This window comes from Nannospalax galili, unplaced genomic scaffold (genome assembly GCF_000622305.1).
Source record: "Nannospalax galili isolate Female #2095 unplaced genomic scaffold, S.galili_v1.0 scaffold293, whole genome shotgun sequence".
NCBI lineage: Eukaryota > Metazoa > Chordata > Mammalia > Rodentia > Spalacidae > Nannospalax > Nannospalax galili.
Window position 1 is genome coordinate 8,597,768 of NW_008337147.1, and position 19,094 is coordinate 8,616,861.

Below are 19,094 nucleotides of genomic sequence, written 5' to 3' on the forward strand. Positions count from 1 at the left end.
CACACACACACACACACAAATATCCTACCACTTTGCCATTTCATTAATTATTAATGAAAATCTAAGTTTTATTTATTAAATGTAATCATTTGAAGTGATCAAGAACTATGAACATTTATTAGTTAATGCTTTTGAATTTTAAAGTTGCAAGTGACTACCTTGAGTTGGACATACTAGCACATGTCTTTAATTATAGCCCTGGGGAAGCAGAAGCAGGAAAATTGTGAATACTAGGCTAGCCTGCACTGTCCACTCTTCCACCCACCAAAAACAATAGTATAAAGGTATATAGCTCCAAATCATATTTGAACATTCTTCTTTTATAGATACAAGTATTCAGGCTCAGAAATAGACTCAGATAGCTAGACAGTAGAACTGTATCTAGAAGCAAGTACCCTTGTCTCCTAAGGGAGTATACTTTTTTCCCCTGAGACAGGATTTCAGGTAGCCCTGGTTAGACTGGAACTTGCTATGTAGATCAGGCTGCCTTGCAACTTACAGAAATCTACCAGCCTCTGCCTCCCCTACTGCTGGGATTAAAAGTTGTGTACCACCACACCCCGCTAGGAGGAGTATACTTTTAACTAGATTATATTAATTTTTATTAAAAAGTGTGCCCTGTCAGTTGGAATTGCAGATAATGGAAGGGATAAGGAAGGAATGGTAAAGTACATATCCTGTGTAGCTGGAGTTACAGGCATTTGTGAGCTGCCCCATGTAGATGCTGGGAAGTGAGCTTAGGTCATTTGCAAGAGCACTGCTGGTTCTTAAAGGCTGACCCGCCCCCTCCCCACCCCAAACACACATAACTCCCCTACAAATAAAATAGGATTGATCTGATGGCTCAGTGGGTAAAGGCACCTGTTGCCAAGTTGACAACTTGAGTTTGACTTCCAGGACCCACATGGTGGAAGGAGAGAAGTGACCCACAAGTTGTTTTCTGTATCTACCCATTTGCCCTGGCATGTTCACATCCACACACAAAATAAAAAATAACATAATAAAATTCTTTTTAAATATTTTAAGAAAATAATAGATGCAAGTATGTGACTGGCTGCCTAACCAGAAAGGAGGTGTTCTCTTCCTTTGGAAGGCTTCATTTAGCTTGTTCTTTTGGACTTTAAATAAAGTTTTCATAGTGGTCTTTCTTATTTGTGTTTTGTTTTCTTTCCAAATCCATTGTACACGTAAAACCCGAGATCTCATTTTGTAAAATCATCCAAAATGGAGTTTATAATGATATTCTGAGATTTCTGCTTTCCCTGCTAGAAAGCTAAAACCCATCTGGTAATTCTCCTGGCAAACAATTAGAATCTTGTGATGGATATATATTTTGTTTACCAGGTTTCCTCTTGATTTAACACAAAGAATAAAAAAAAAAATGTGTGTCCAAAGAATGTCTATAAGAAGTCTCAAATTACTTTTTGGATCAAGTTTAGAAATTAATATACATATACATTTGTAATGTGTTCATTTGTGTAATGTTAAATGGAATATCTCTCTTGTGGTTTCCAACTATCATTTTGTTTTAAAATCTGTTGCAGAGTTAGACCATATGCTCTTAAGTATAATTGATCTATTTGCTTTTTTCCTCTATATCCCTTTTCTCATAAAATACTCCTTATTTAGAATGTCCCCCATCATCTTTTTTCTCATTTCATGTGTACAGTTTATCTTACTATATTCCCTTAAGAGGTTTTAACACTTAAGAATATGTTATCCCCGGCCACCACCCCAGATAATCAGCTAACAAAAATTTATTGAATAAATGATTTTGCTTGGTACCATGAAGATCATGTAGACAAAGTATGTATGTAGAAACTAGTGATTTATTTTTTTAATTTTATTTATTTTTATTTTATGTGTATGTGTGTATTGCCTGCATGTAGATTAAGTGCGGAAACTAGTGATTTATTAAACTTCAGGATATGACAGACATTTCGGTATTTCATTTGTCCTTCAATTCTTTTAATAAAGATACTGAATAGGTACATATTGGCTTTTTAAGTACATCAACATCAATAGCTCTCTCTCTCTCTAGTAATGTTCTTTTCAATAACTTAGAAAATCAGTGATGTCATCAGTTCATCTCCAAATTTTTTTTTCTTCTTCACAATATTCGAATTACATTTAAGGACAGGGACATAGCTCAGTGAATAGCATAATAATTGTCTAATGTGCACGTGGCCCTGGGTTCAACTCTCAGCACCAGAAAAGCAAAACAAAGAAAAAAAAGATGTTGAATAGGAATAATCTCAAAGTTTACATGTAAGAAAATTGTAGGTTAAAGAAATTAAAGTCACACATCTAGTACAAAAATCTAGTTAGAATGTATACTGGTCAGTTTGCAAGTAATAGCCTCTGTGTCTAGTGATGGAAAAAGATAATGCTTCCTGGAAGCATAATGGGATGTGATATGGTCTGCAGGAAGAGCCACACAATTGGTTTTAAATGATCGCTGCTGCCAGGAACACTGAGATTGCTAATACTTTCCAAAAATCTACTTTCTCCCTCATTTGGCTTCAGTCTTTCCTGCTTCAGAATAGCAAAAAAGTATCCCAAGTTTCATAGTTCAGATTTGAGGACATCGCAGGGACTCTGGCCTGTGGCCATTTTCCCACTCCAGAGTTAATACATAATCCACATCTTCTGTCCCCAGAAAAGTATGACTCATTATGAACTGGATACTACCATTCCAAATAGTGTATAAGATCCATCTCTCTTCATTTCACTGTCTCTATTGTACAGTGTTATTGAAATTTACATGTAGCAGTAGTTGGGAAATGAGATCTCTAAAATATACACATGGCAGTATATGAAAGGTATATTCCATTCATACCTTTCATCCCAAGGATGAAAGAGATCAGATCTATTCTAAACTTTATTTGGGGTATTCATACAGACACTAGCAATGGCCTTTGAGAAATAAACTCATGTGAAATAATGACATGCTTTCCAAGTACAGAAATTGGCATTAAAAAAAGTGAATAAAGGAGGCACTCTTACTGACAAGGAGATTAATCCTCACTTTAAAAGCCATGTTTGTAAGCTCATCAAGAAAACTGGAAATGGATCATGTTAGCAACCACTGTAGAAATATACTTGTAAAATTAAAAGGCCTAAGGTAAGCATCAAGAAAGAGTGACGTGGCTGAGAGCAAAAAGAATAAACAGAATATAAAGACACGGAAAATAGTTAAGGATCTAACAGGAATAGGCAATGTCACTGGTTGATCTAGAAAAAGATAATTGTACAAAATTATGATTAGTTCTAAGTGAGTTAATTTGATGAAAAGAAATTCAAATAAAAATACCCAGCCATGAAATTTTAGAAAGAAGTCAGAACTAAGAAATTTGAGGGGAAAGAGAATACTCCAATATATATCATAAACAGACAACTCACAACAACCCTCAAGTTTGACAGATAGAAATGTAAGGCACTCCACACAGCTAGTGTGAAATAGAGGCTGAATTTGGTTTTATTTTGTATATGTTGCTTGCTTTCGCTTTCTGTTTTGTGTTCTCTGTATCATCTCTCTTGAGTAACCACACCCTTCATAATGGTAGTCAAGCTCTTTGCGGTGCAGGATGTTGTTTGTTTATGCACAGGAAGTAGGATTTGTTGGTGGAAATGATAAAGGAGTAGGCTGCAAGGTAGAATCCCTTATAAGTGTAGAGCCAGCCTGGGATACCATGATTAGAAATATAGCTGACTCCATAGCCATGCAGAATGAGCTGTTTCTCAGCCATCATGTCTTCAGATTTATCCATATTAACTGGGAAAAATCCTGCTTATTCAAGATATAGATGTTCTAGCAACCAGAGAACTTGGACGTGGCCCTTATCTCATTCACGTTTTATTTTTTTTTTATTTTTATATATTTATTTATATTGAGCTTTCAAAATTTCATGCAACATTGCCCACTCAAATCCAGACCCCTCCCCATCCAAGCCTCCCCCATTCCCCCACCAAACCATATGCACTCTACCATACATGCTGAGTCCTATTCATTCAGGTGTTTGTACCCAAATGTTCTTCAGTGTAAATGTGTCCACTGGAGACTAGTCAGCCCATCAGTGGTCTTATGTATGTCATAATCTCCCTCACCCAGCAGCAATCAGTCTCAAATAGTCTAGTGCTGGCCCACCACCTATTTCTCACCTCCCCTTTGAGCCCTTGTTTAATTGAGCTGACATGGGTCCCATGTTCAATGCTACTGCTGCTGCAGGCTCACATGAACAAGCCTCCAGTGGCCTGGAGGCCTCCACGTCATGTTCATGAACCAGCCCTGGCTTTTACAGTCTTTCCACTGTCTCTTCTGCAGTGGTCCCTGAGCCGTGGGTGGGTGAGGTTCCATATAGGAGTCCCATCCTACACTCTACAGTCTCTTATTCTCCAGAATTTGTCCAGTTGTGGCCTTCTGTACATGATGTACATGGAAGCCTCACTGGTGAGAGTTGAGGGGTACATTAGCCCTTGCTCTCTACCCCTTATTCCTCTATGTTCCATGAGCCTTGGTTGTAGAGATTCAACTGCAGATGTGTCACCTAGTACTGGGCATCTCCCAGGTGTATGTTCTCTGTGCCTGACCAGATATGCATCTCTGCAGTAGCCTCCATCTGTTGCAAAAAGAAACTTCTTTGATGAGTGCTGTATGGCATGTTTGTTGCTTTAAGGGAGGTCTCTTCTATATGGCACTGCGTTCCATACCAAGCAGCTCCTAGGTATACGTAGCATTAATATTCAGATACTCTACGTGCATTCCTCATAGAGTTTCTAGGGCATCACTTTTCCCTCTGGGTTTCCTAGACCCCCCGAAGATACACTCATCTCTATTCTTTTTTCTCCCATCTAGCCTCCCTCCTCTCTCCCTTCCTAGTCACAGTGCCCCCATTATCCCCACCCTCCACCCAATACATCCAGACTCCTGCCATCTTTCCTTTCCTGACTTCCCTCGCTCCTCTACTTGTGGTCCCTTACATGTCCCTCTCTCCTCATCTCCCTGCCAGTTACTCCCACTTTTTCTACCTCCCTCAGGTAACATCTGTTCCCTACTATCCCTCTTTCAGGTTGTTTCTTTTCCTTTGCCTCCATCACACAGTTTGTTTTGTATGTTGGTGTGGATGGACATGATGATTTGGCCAATGTGAACCTTGATCTACTATTGTGCTCTGGATCTTTCCAGAAGCACACCAGATACCTCTCTGGAGCCCCAAGTCTGGGAACAGCATGCTGTCAAAGGCATGAAGTTCCATGGGAAATCCCAGCCTCTAAAGGATCCTTAGAGGAATACAAACACTTAGACTTATCTCAAACCAAGGATGCTGCTGTGTACAGCCTTACTACCCTGGCTTCTATGAGGAAAGGAACACCATCAGCAAGTAGTTGCCCATGTCTCCTGCATGTGCTGAGTCACAAGACATAACAAAGCACTTTAAAAAAATTTTCCATGAGTTATTTTAGTACTTTTAGATTATGCTATACATAACTTTTAGGGCAGGTTGTAAGAATGCTAATTTGCTAAAATACAATATCCAGATTTATCAGTAATATCTTATGCTTTGCCTTTACCTCAGAATCCATTGCTCTAAGTCTTGTTCATCCAGTAGTTTTGGCCATGAATTAGAAAAGAATCTACCTCTAAAATATTTTAAGTGTGGTGTAGCTTGTCTGCTTTAAAGCAATACATGCTAGCAGAAAAGCAGATGATTTAAAGATAATGTATTCAGTTTCAAAATCAGTACTATAATATGCTTTTATTTTAAAAATTATTTTTACTATCTCAATGGAATGAGAATAGTTTATGATATTGGCTTCTAAATTGGCAGGTGGGATATTAAAGGCCAAAGCAGATGTTTTTTAATCTGTCCCAGCTAGGACACTATAAAAATAGGGAAAGGTAACTAATATCTGTATTTGAATAAGCTGTATTTTCTGATAATTTCTTTTTTTTCTCATTTACAGGGAGTTGATTTTCATATGGAGTAAACTACAACTTAAATGTAATCCTTCAAAACAAGTTTTTGTAGATCAATGCTACCAACTTTTAAGGACAGCAACTAATGTGAGAGTCATATTTCCTTTCATGAAAATCATTAAAGATGAGGTAAATAGGATATTTATCCCTTCAATTTTAAATTAAATTTAAATGACATTTTACTCAAAATGGAATATGTGAGAAAATTTGATTATATAATTCCAGGTAACGAAGATCTTCAGGGTACAATTGTCCATGTGTCACACTTGCCTCCCCATCTCCAAACTTTCAACACGGTACAAAGGGCATCACTTAAAGAAAATAACAGAAATAAAGAAAAAAAAAAAGTCAGTCTGTCCATACTTGAATTTTAATGTGGGAGCAGTTGCTTCCACATGAAACATTTCTTATGATTAAACAAGTTTATCATTTAAACCATTATCCCAAGTTCTTTTTGTTGAGCAATAATTTGCAATGAACTTATAATACCTGTTCACTGTCTCAGAAAATCTTAGTTGGTAGTTTTAACTGGTATCCATGCCAGAAGGAACAGTGAATTCCAAAAAGTTCTTGAAACTTAAGGACAAGCTTTTGTTTGTTTTGAGACAGGGTCTCACTACATAGCCCTGACTGGCCTAGCACTTGCTATGTAGACCTGGCCGGCCTCAACGGCAGAGGTCTGCCTGCCTCTGCCTCCAGTGCTGGGATTAAAGGCGTGCACCACCATGCCTGTCAGGACAGGCTTTTAAAGTATTCCTTTGACGTCATTATAAAAATTAATTACCTGTTTTTAAAGATAGACCTGGGTCAAGCATTTCTTGGTTCATTTGCTAATAAATATAGGTCTGCATATGCATGTTAGCATAGAAATGACAGGACCACTTTCCCCTCAAATAGTTGTAGAACATTGAATACAGAGATAGAAAACCTAAAACTATCCTACACTTTGTAACTTCATTAAATTGAGTCTTCATGCAAGTTACTTTTAAGTATATAAGGAGATGTCAATTAAATATTTTAATTTGCTCTTAACCCACCTCCCAATACTAACAAGACTTTGAATACAAAAATAAAAGATAGGAGCTAGAGACATAGCTCAGTGTTTAAGAGCATCTGCCGCTCTTGCAAAGGACCCAGGTTCAATTCCCAGCACCCACAACAGGTAGCTTGAATCCAGTTCCAGGGGATCCAACACTACCCACACTCCTGTGCACGTAACCCCCCTCCCTCCCATACACATAACTTTAAAAATCTTTAGAAAACCAGGAAATATAAAGCCACTACATTTTGTACTTCAATTTCATTAGAATTTTATGTGGGTTCCTTCTAAATATGTAAGGAACTAGCTGTAAAATAATAAATTTTAATTTTTCTTACATATTTATTCATTCATCTCATTTTTTATCTCACCAGTCATTGGTGTCTGACCAGGGTAGTGACCACATTCCCATGGCAAAAGGTTGACAACGTTATATCAACTAATTCTTTTTGCTAACTATATTCAGAGTATCCTTATTAAATAATGGAATGCCATTCAAATGTATGTTAGTGCTAACCTTACCCAACACCAAGAATGGGAAAACATATTGTGGCAAAGAATACTTATATTTGATATGTAACAGAATAAGTTGTAAAATTTTATTTTTAAAATCCACATATATAAATTGTGTGTGTGTATGTGTGTGTATTTATGAATCTATATCAAAAGTTGAGGTATATTACAATGGAAAGCTTACAGTGCTGATTATTTCTATTTTCTTGTTTTCAAATACCCCAGTCAACCTCAGAATTCACTATATGAGTAAAATTTTAAAGAAGAAATAGGTATTAAAAATATGATGCTTGATGCTCAGAGGGTAAAAATGCTCACTGCATAAGCCTGATGACCTGAGTTCCGTTCCTGGGATTCACACAGTAGGAGAAAAAGAGAGAACTGAATAAAAGGGCTTCAAAGAAGAAGTTTAAAATAATAGCTGAGGAGAGTGCTAACATTTGTAGAGGACTGTATATTTCATAGAGCTCTTTTTCTTCATTTTTCCCCCCACAACTCTTAAGTGACATTAATAGGCTAGCAGAGAAATATGGTCAAGAGGATTTGATGGGTGATGAGACAAGTCCCAGATCTTGCATGATCTTAAAATTTTTAAACTTGAGCATCTGGATAGATAAAAGTGAAGATAAAGGATGTTGATAGAATAAAGAGAAGGCCTTTGGCCTTAAACCAATGGATTGTTTGCTGTGCTTGAAAAATCTACATGGAAAACCTGTTATAAACATTAAACATTTGAATTCACAAGGGATTCCTAGTCTGAGATGATTATGGAAGCAAACCAAAGACAGCTTACTAAATCTAATTTGAACTCATTCTGCAAACATTTATTCAGAGATCATTAGGTACCTTCTTCTATGCTAAACATAGAGGGATTTAAGAAGTGGTCCAGATGGGCATGGTGGCACATGCCTTTAATCCTAGCACTCAGGAGGCAGAAGCAGGTAAGTATTTGTGAGTTGGAGACCTGTTTGGTCTACACAGAGAGTACCTGGGCTGCAAAGTGAGACTCTAGCCAGCAAGTGACCATGTATTCATATCATTTCTCCCTGTTCTTCATTGTGGATAAGATGATTAGCTATTTTAAGTTTCTGCCTAACTCCCATAGTGATAGACTGTAATCTGAAATTGTATGATGAAATAGATACCTTTCTCCCCTAAGTAAACAAAAAATACAAGACACAACAACAATGTAGTTCAGATGTTGTAGCTCAAATCTGTAATCCCAAGACTTGTGTTGTGGAGGCAAGAGAATTACAAATTTAAAGCATGCCTGGGATACACTGTTTCCAAAAAAAAAAAAAAAAAAAAGACATTCACATTCATTTTTAGCTTTATATAAAATGTTTGTTTTTTTCAAAAATTAGAGACAGTCCCTAGGGACTTAAGAATTCAAAGGGAATTAGGAGCTATGCACAGACAGTAACAAAACAACATATAAATGCTTTTTATAGATGAGTATAAAATATTCTCAGTGGGAAAAATAGTTAATATTTAACTCTCTTTTAGGGCAGGGGTTAGGATGCATGGAAAGGGAGAAAAAAAAAAAAACCCTGCAGAGTGGAACTAATCTCAGTGAATAAGAAACTAGTAAAACATAATGTGATGCTGGGCGTGGTGGCATGTGCCTTTAATCCCAGCCCTCAAGAGTCAGAGACAGGTAGATCTCTGGGAGATCAAGGGCACCCTGGTTCACGTTGTGACTTCTAGGCGGACTGTAACTAGGGAGACCCTGTCAGGAACCCCCCCCAAAACAAAATAAAGTGGAAGCATTATGTGCAAATTTAAGATCTGCTTGTATAACTTTAAGTAGTTAAGCAGAGTTAAGTTACCAGCACATAAGTGGCTAAGAGAACATAAGCTTGGTAAATTACTATTCATCATTATTATCTTAATATTATACATTATTATTATACATTATGGTATCTTGTCTGTCCTATTCAAATAAATATTGATTGTTCCAACTGTTAGAGGCATAAACTGGACTAAAATGAATCAACACAAATTCTGAAGTATGAGCTGACAAATCATCTTTGAGTTATTAGCAACAGTAAAGCTTGACTGATTTTCATATAATTTCTATTATTCATACTTTATGTGTATGAGTGTATTGTTCTCCATGTATATAAGTGCACCGCACATGCAATGCCTGAGGAGGTCAGAGGAGGGCATTGGATCCCCTGGAACTGGAGTTAACAGATGGTTCTTAGCCACCTGGTGGGTGTTGGGATTTGAACCCAGGTCCTCTGCAAGAGTAGCCAGTGCTGTTAACCACCAAGCCATTGCTATAGTCCCAGGCTTATTATTCTTATACTTTATTAGAGCTGCAACACTATGGCTTCTCTCTTCATGTATCATGCTCCTTCATATTTGTATAAACAGTAGTGCAAGGGGGGATGGTAATAGGAGTGTAGCTCAGTGCTAGAGTACATGGCCAGCAAACATAAATTCTTGTTTTCAATCTCCAGCACCAAAATAATAACAATAATATTACCAGTAATCTAGATATTACTTAATATGAAAATTTTTCCACAGTAGTTCTTTTTTCATTACTTCTTAGCATCTGTTTAAAAATGTATGTTGGGGCTAGGGAGATGGCTCAGTGGTTAAGAGCACTGGCTGCTCTTGCAGTGGACTCAGGGTCAGTTCCTAGCACCCACATGGCAGCTAACAGCCACCTGTAACTCCAGTTCCAGGGGGAGCTAATGCCCTCTTCTGACCTCTGAGGGCTTGCACCACATGGGTATACTTACATACATGCAGGCAATACACTCATACACATAAAATAAAAGTAAATTTAAAATATTAAATTACATGTTATACTTAACGTGACAGAAGAGATGCCATGAGCATGAGGTGGTTTTCCCAGGGTGAGGCTTATCCATTGCACTTTGGATATGCTGACTCCTGTGATGTCTCCAAATGTGGGAAATTGGATAACTTGTAGTAGTGTCAGACTGTGTTCATGCTTTCCCCTATTTAAATAAAATAAAAACATAAAATTTATATATGATAATCCTTCTGATGAAGAATATGATATGAAAATGGTACCTAAAGTGAGCCTAGATTTGTAAGAAATTTTAATCATAAGTTTGCAAAGCATTTTGTATTGTGGCTAGTAGGTTTTATAAAACTTGAGAATTAAATATATCTATTCCAGGTTTTCTTTCTATCTATCTATCTATCTATCTGTCTATCTAATCTATCTATCTATCTATCATCTATCTATCTATCATCTATCTGTCTATCATCTATCCATCCATCCATCCATCTTATCTATCATCTGTCTATCATCTATCTATCTATCTAATCTATCATCTAATCATCCATCCATCATCTATCTATCTATCATCTAATCATCCATCCATCATCTATCTATCTATATCTATCATCTATCTATCTCTGTCTATGAGTTAAGCCAGGCATGGTGGCACACACCTTTGATGCCATTTCAGGAGGCAGAGGCGGCTCTCTATGAGTTCAAGTCCACCCTGGTTTATAGCGAGTTCTAGGCCAGCTGAGGCTACAGGGAGACCTTGTCTCAAAAGAACAAAAAAAAAAAAACATTCAACAAACCTGCCTATTGAATTGCAGTAGAATTTCCTACACATTGGAATAGTGTGTGCTCAAGGTTTTCCTTTTGAAGTTGTATTTTAAAAAAGTAAAGCAATTAGTATAATGCCTTTTAAAATATATATTTAGTAGGCATGTTTTTGTTTTTCAGGTTGAAGAAGAAGGTTTGCAAATTTGTGTTGAAATATGTGGTTGTGCCCTACAGCTTGATCTTCATGATGATCCTAAAACTAAATGTCTAATTTATAAAACAATTGCACATTTTTTGCCAAATGATCTAGAAATCCTCAGGATTTGTGCCCTCTCAATATTTTTTCTTGAGCGTTCCTTAGATGCTTATCACACTGTTGAAGAGCTTTACAAACGCCCAGATGAAGAATATAATGAGGGCACAAGTAGTGTTCAAAATCGTGTTCGCTTTGAATTACTTCCAATTTTGAAAAAGGGATTATTTTTTGATCCTGAATTTTGGAACTTTGTAATGATTAAGAAGAACTGTGTGGCATTACTGAGAGATAAATCAGCAGTAAGATTGCTAAATGAAAGTACACTGGAAAATACAGCAGGTAATCTAAAAAAGACCGTGGAACAGCAATATTTGTATGAAAGGCTTGACACGCTCACAGATCAGAGTACTGGAGAGACTGATCCTGATGATATGTCTAGAGTGCAACCTAAAGGTCATGTTAACTCAAGGAAAAGCCTCACTGCTCTTAACGTTTCCAAAGTGGATCACAATGTCCCAAGGCATCGCTGTGTGTTATGTAACAAGGAATTTCTTGGTGGTCACATTGTAAGGCATGCCCAGGCTCATCAGAAAAAAGGAAGCTTCTCATGTGTAATATGTGGTAGGAAGTTTAGGAACAGAGGACTTATGCAGAAGCATTTAAAGAATCATGTTAAGAAGATCCAGAGACAGCAGATTGCTACAGCGCAACAGGATGATCCAGAAGTCATCACTTTGGAAGAGATAAAATGTTCCAAGTCTTCCATTTCCTTTGAAAATGGAAATTCTAACAATAAGGGTTTAGAAGTAGAGATGTTGACTGCTTCCAGTGATGGCAACAAGGAGGTCATCCACGAACACATGGTTGAATTTGTTGATATTCCTATTGGTATACCAGAGGCTACTATTGAAAACATCATTGAAAATGGCAGACCAGACACTTCTTTAAAGAATGTCCCAGAACCTTTACCTCAATGTGAGGATGACTATGAGGAGGAAGAGAAGGAAGGTGATTATGAAGATGATTATGACCTGAATCAAGACACGTCAGTACTTCATAAAGTCAATGGAACTGTGTGCCATCCAAAAGATGTATATGCTACAGATCAAGAAGGAAACTTCAAGTGCCCTGCTCTTGGCTGTGTCAGAATATTTAAGAGAATTGGATTTTTAAATACACACGCAAGGACTGTACATCCAACTGATATAAATGTGCGACAAACAGTAATGAAGTGGAGCAAAGGAAAATGCAAATTTTGCCAGAGGCAATTTGAAGATTCGCAGCATTTTATTGATCATCTTAATAGACACAGCTATCCAAATGTGTACTTTTGTTTGCATTTTAATTGCAATGAGTCATTTAAGCTACCATTCCAGCTTGCCCAGCATACAAAAAGTCACAGGATATTTCAAGCTCAATGTAGTTTTCCAGAATGCCATGAGCTTTTTGAAGATCTTCCTTTGTTATATGAACATGAGGCTCAGCATTACTTAAGCAAAACACCAGAATCATCTAAACAACCAAGTGAAGCAATTCTTTTAGATGTTCACACAGACTCAAATCCTAATCATCAGGAAATAGACTCATCTAGTAATGACAAACTAACTATTGATCAGCCAGTTTCTACTAGCAAATCAAGGAAAGAGTCTACAGAACCAAAGACATATATAGAAACTATGGGAAAGAAAATAGACAGTTTAGTTCAGAATGGAAATGAGCATTCTGATGGAACTGTTTCAAATCAAAGCTTGATAGACCAAAAGATGCCTGATATAGAGCCAAACCCTGAAAATAGTCATTGTACTAGTGATTTAGTAAATGGACATAGTGAAACAGAGCAAATACCTTTAGTCGCATCAGATCCTGCTCTGAAAACTGATACAAACAGAAACAGGACAGAAAATGGGTCTATTTTACCCAGTGTTGTACCACAAGAACCTAATACCCTGCCAGTATCTCAGGCACCATCCAAACCAAATCTTACAAGTGAACATACTTCATATGGTGTAATTTTAACAAAGCCATATGTCAGACCATTGCCTCCCAGTTATCTTGATGAACGGTACCTTAGTATGCCAAAACGCAGAAAATTTCTGACTGATCGAGTAGATGCCTGTTCTGATCAGGACAGCATTTATAAAAAATCAATGAAAAGATTAAGATGTGGCAAATGCCTGACCACCTACTGTAATGCAGAAGCACTTGAGGCTCACCTTGCACAAAAGAAATGTCAGACACTCTTTGGATTTGATTCAGATGATGAAAGTAAGTCTTCAGTGTTTTTAATAGTTATATCTGTAAAAATAGAAGATGCCCTAAACATGGCCATAATGTATCTTTGTGATACTAAAATCATTAATATTTGTATAACACAAATGGTAAAGCACTATTCCACATATTTTCTTTAAATCCAGAATCACTCAGGTGATATTAATATTTCTAGTTTTATAGACCAACAAATTCAAAAACACTTTGCATAGGCTTGTGAACTTGTGGAAGCTGGAACTTGAAGATTTTTTGCTCTTGTTTCTACTTTTTCTATACTAGACGCTTTTCTTCATTTTAAGTTTCATATAATAGACATTTTAGAAACAGTAATTTGTATGCAAATGATTTTCAGTAGCATGCTAAAATATAAAACAGGTGAAACTGAGCCTGTCAATAGAAGTAAAGAGGCTGGAGAGAGGGCTCCTCAGGTAAGAGCACTTCCTGTGCAGTCATGAGGACTGGAGTTAAGATTCCCAGCACCCTGTAAATGCTGGACAGGTATAGTGAGACTCCTGTAATGCCAGCATGCAAGATGCAGAGATTGGATCCTGTAGCAAGCTGGCTAGCTCAACTAGGTGAACTGTGAGCTCTGAGTTCCAGTGAGAGATCCTGCCTATATGCATAAAGTGGAGAGGAATGGAGGAAGAGATCAGCCTCAACCTCTGGCCTCCACATGCACCTGAGCAGTAGTGCCCCAACATAGGGAAACATGCATACATATACACAGACCACACACACAGACACATACACAAAAATATAAGTAAAATAATTCAAAAGCACAAGGCACAAAATCTTGCTTTTCTACTAATGTCAGTATCTTTTGAATGAAGATATAAATTAAAAAGAAATCTGACTTAAAATTGCCATCGAACAATCTATCTTTAAAATTTGAATTAACATATATTTTATTTTACAGGTGCCTGATAAAAATGTCGCAGATCTGTTGATCATGCAGTAGTGTGAGAAAAAGCACTACATGAAAAATGCATCATCAGTTTGCTATTTCCCTGATGGCCTTAATTTTAGAGTGGTCTCGGATTACTAAAGATAAAGACAAAGCACATTTTCTGGAACTTGCAGAGGAGATGTGCTGGCTTTGACTCCAAAAGGGTTATAAAACTCCCAAAGTACCAGTTATCCAGAAAACCACATTCTTTAAAAAGTTTATGATGCTTAATAGCAGCATGTTCAGTTTTGCTTATGAAAACATGTTTGGGCATTTAGTCAGAAGGAAAAACCAGCTATGGCCTTACTGAAAGGAAAAAGTTAATGCATTATAAGATAGGAGGTGGAGTGGGAACTGGTTTATAATAAACGATGTTAAGCATTCTAAAATGGGATTTGTTTTCTTGTCCTGCATAGTCAAATTCTGTTTTCCCTTCTGATCAGACATATTTTAAGAAACCATTGCTCTTTAGTTTGTGATATAATTTAGAAGCTGATACATAGAAATAATGCTTGATTTATCACCATGTTATCTACTACAGATTGTAACTTGTTTCCAAATGGTTAATTAGACAGGTCAAAGTTCAGTGAATGGCATGCCACCATTGAAAATTTAAAAACCAAACAACAAAACAAAAACAATTGTTTGACCAATAAGCTCTTGATAAGAACCTTCAGCTTTCCACTTTTGTAATACAAGTTAGTTGTATTTAAAATGCAGCAGTGTTAAGTAGGTAAGTGTGGTTACTTTGGAGAGATAATCTAAGACCATGACAGGTTTATAGTCGAAGGAAGACACTGAATTGCAAATTCTTCAATGTGAATGATAGTAAAAGCACACTGGGATATTTCTATTTGTATATAGTATTGGGACACTGCTTGATGATTCATAGTAAGGTCCTTTAGACATTAGTGTGAGTTATCTAAGTATAGTCCTATAAAAATAATTGGCTTAAAAGTCTGACAGCTAAGAATCAGGTTGAGAGTTCATTTTATTCAGTTAGGAAAATTCCAAAGTAAGCCATATTACTCATGTATTTTATTCATTAGTGATGAATTTGGCCTGAATAGTAAGTTTTATATTTAAAGAAGTATTTACACCAAAATCTGCACAATAGGAACACAATAAGAGATTTAATAACATTATTTTCCTTGGTGACCAATAATTTTCTGAAGATTTTAACTTATTATTAAAAGAATAAATATTACAGTTTTTAAAAATATCCTCTACATGTTTCTCACCTACTATTGAAAAGAAGATGATTAAAGATCTCCTTTAATGGTATATTAGTCTAAAGTGAGATAAAAGAAAATGCAAAAGTGAATTCTTTAAGAGCAGACGTGAATATACCACTCTCAAGCAAATATTCCAGTTATTCCATCTAGTGTTTTTGTTTAAAGCATATAGTCTCATCATACCCCACTATTAAGAGAATTTTAGGAACATTAGAGCTTTTTGAGTGAGGTTAAGGAAATGGGATATTTCCTCCAGGGTGGCTCCAGACTTCATAGAATTATGATGTCTAGTCATGGTGTATCAGAGAATTTAAAATAAGTCTCAGTTTTATTATTGATCCTGGGCATTTGCAGCTATGCAGTAATGGTCAGACGTCCATTCCAATCAAATTCAAATTTGTCTTTGTTATGTAGCCTACGTTAGGCTGTGGAATTTACATGTAGATAACATAAGTACAGTTCATCAAGTTTTAAAGTCCTTTAAGGTCAACTCAAAATGTTTTCCACATTTTCTGTTACTAAAAATGTAATAATTGACATTTATTTCAGTTCATTCTAAAAGTATATCTTGTAATAAAAAGTCTGTTTGGAAACTGGTTCATTTGGACAATGAAGTTTTTTTGAAATATAATTTCTACTTTGTACATTTTCCTGGAGTTTAAAATAACATTTTACCATTTTTAACTTTACTTTTTACAAGTTGTAACTTCTGACATAAATATAATTCCATAAAGTGTTAACATTTTCACGAATTTTAAAGTTTATGCTAAGATGTTTTAATCATATTCCACTTTTATTTTGTCTTTAAGCTTAATTTGAAGCTTTTATCACTACTTTTGTGTTCCTAGCAGGAAGTTTTCTGATAAAGATCAAATTGGTTTAGATATAACTAAATTAAAATATAAGATTCTCTTTGACCACATTGCCCTAAATACTTCTCAAATAATGACTATTGAAAGAATTTATATATTTTATTTTGGCTGTCTTCTAAAATATAAGCCTGTATCATTCTAATTTGGGATTCAGAAGAGAAGGAAGCTTTCTTTTTATTCAGATTCCGTTTCTCTTTCTTTTCTACTTCTGTTTTGAGGATATATGGACCAAGCTTCAATCTTTGTTTTAAAACAGAAATTCCTTCAAAAAATAAAATATTAAATTTCTGCTATGTGTCAGTGAGATCAAGAAAAGAGCAAATCTGAATTCTTGCTGCTCAGATAAAGATGTAGAAAAGGGGACTGACTCTGTGGACAAGGACACTGGTACTTTGGGCTCTAGCCATACTCAATTTTTAAAAACCACCAGTTAGATAATGAATACATAATTTATATCATTGAATTTGTGATTCTTTCCAAATCACACTGAACATTCAGCCGTATTTTCATGTTTGGTAATACTGTTGTATGAATGAAAAACCGAAAAGGTATGATAGTGTTTATTTTTAATTTATTTGGTACTGTAAAACACCTTTTCAGAATGAGCAAATGCTGCGAGTGCATTTTGGAATTGTTACTATGTGAAAGATACTACAGATTCAGCAAGAAAGGAAATCTGTGCTTCCTTGTTGAACATTAAATTATTTTACTTTGCATTTTATAAAAGTACAATTAAAACTGAGCCATTGAACTGCAATAAATCAACAATAGTGTCTCATTTCAAGAAGTTTTTTGTATTGTACATAGATTTGTTCAATAAAACATTGTCCTTGTTGATAATGCAAGTGTTCAATTTTATGTAGTGCACTAATTTCAAGAAGAACTCAGCTTATTTAAGGTATATATTAAATGAGAAATTTTCAAACCTCATAAAAGAGTGGAGTATTTCAGTTAGTGTTATTACTTATTCAGATTATTGGATACCTTTTTAAACATGATAGAAAAAATTTTGAAGCAGCTTTGTTGTTGTTTAAGTAATATCCAGATGCAGGAATTAAGAGTGGATAGAATTCTTGTTACTAAAATCATTGCAGGTACAGGTAAAGTGTGACAGAATACTAAAGTGTGCAGATTTGTGGCAAAATAAATGTTAGAACTCACCAAAAGTAAGACAATGAATACATTGATATGTATTTGTAATTCTTAAAACGTGAAGAGCTTCCTATGGAATTTACAGGAAGGCACTCCAGGCATGGTAACACAGGCCTTTAATCCTAGCACTCGGGAGGCAGAGGCAGGTAGATCTCTGCTAGATCAAGGCCATCCTGGTCTATATAGCAAGTTCCAGGTCAGTTGGGCTTACAGGGAGACCCTGTCTCAAAGCAAAGCACAGCATAACACAGAACAAATACCCCACTCCAACCCCCCAAAAAATATTAGGATTGGGCTGACTGGGAAACACCCTGTCCCAGGCACTCTGGGAGCTGGGGCAGGACTACTTGAGCTCAGAAGTTTGGGCAATACATACCCCATTTCTTTTAAAAAGAAGGTTAAGGGTGAAGTTCAGGGGTGAGGGCATGCTTGGCATGCATGAGACTCTGTTTTCATCCCAGCATTAAAAAACAAACTATAATGAAAACTTATTTGTAGTAAAAAATGAAGTTCTTGAGCATGAGGGCTTGTTTTTTGGTTCAGTAACAGTACAACCCCTGCAGTATTAGCTATAACACATACACACTTGAAAAATGAGATACAGGTTAAAAAAATCTTTAAAGCAATGAGGTAGTACTGCAAGTGAAAGAATAGATAATGGCTTAAAGTGATTTGCATATCACAACTGGAAACAACGTTACTGAATTTCTAGCACTGAGATCCAAAATTCTCTGACTTAGGATCTTAAGATCTTAGATTAAATGTGATTCCTTTTCAGAATAATCCATTAAGGCTTTTAGGCAAGCTATTAGGATTCAGATAACCAATTCTCCTTTTCTGGAACTGGAATTCTGGAAATAATATTATTGAGTGTACGTCCAAGAAAGTCAAAGTAAGTTTTGATAGTGTTTCAGTCTGTTTTGTGTTCCTACAATACTTGACATAGATAATGTATAAAAAGTTAATTCAGCTCACAGTTGGGAGCTAGAAAATCTAAAAAGCATGCTGCCCCCCCCCAGCTTTATCACAGCATGGTTAGAAAAGCAGAAAGATGGCACAGAAAAGATATTTGTGCCAACAAGGAAGCAAGAATGGGGAGGAACCAGGTTCTTCAACAAGCCCACACGGGCCAACACAGTCCTTCAAAAACTAAAATACCTCTCAAGGGTTAATAATCTGATCACATAATGTCTTTTCCTCAGTATACTAATTATGGATTAAGCTCCTACCATGTGAACTTTTGAGGAACATTCTCAAACCATATCCATACCTAGACACAGCATAAAATTTCATAC

At 36.2% G+C, this 19,094-nt stretch overlaps 1 protein-coding gene and 1 pseudogene across 3 annotated transcripts in view; both read left to right on the forward strand.

The window, feature by feature from the left end:
• The window catches only part of Znf654 (zinc finger protein 654), an 84,248-nt gene extending 66,761 nt beyond the window's left edge, over positions 1 to 17,487 (forward strand). For all 3 annotated transcript variants that reach the window (XM_029563161.1, XM_029563162.1, XM_029563163.1), the window contains 3 exons: positions 5,965 to 6,106; positions 11,251 to 13,591; positions 14,511 to 17,487. In XM_029563161.1, coding sequence (XP_029419021.1) covers positions 5,965 to 6,106; positions 11,251 to 13,591; positions 14,511 to 14,518 — 2,491 coding nt within the window. In that variant the 3' untranslated portion in view covers positions 14,519 to 17,487. The remainder of the gene's footprint in view (positions 1 to 5,964; positions 6,107 to 11,250; positions 13,592 to 14,510) is intronic.
• On the forward strand, positions 10,346 to 10,500 carry LOC115070220 (annotated as a pseudogene).
• Positions 17,488 to 19,094: the final 1,607 nt, after the last annotated feature.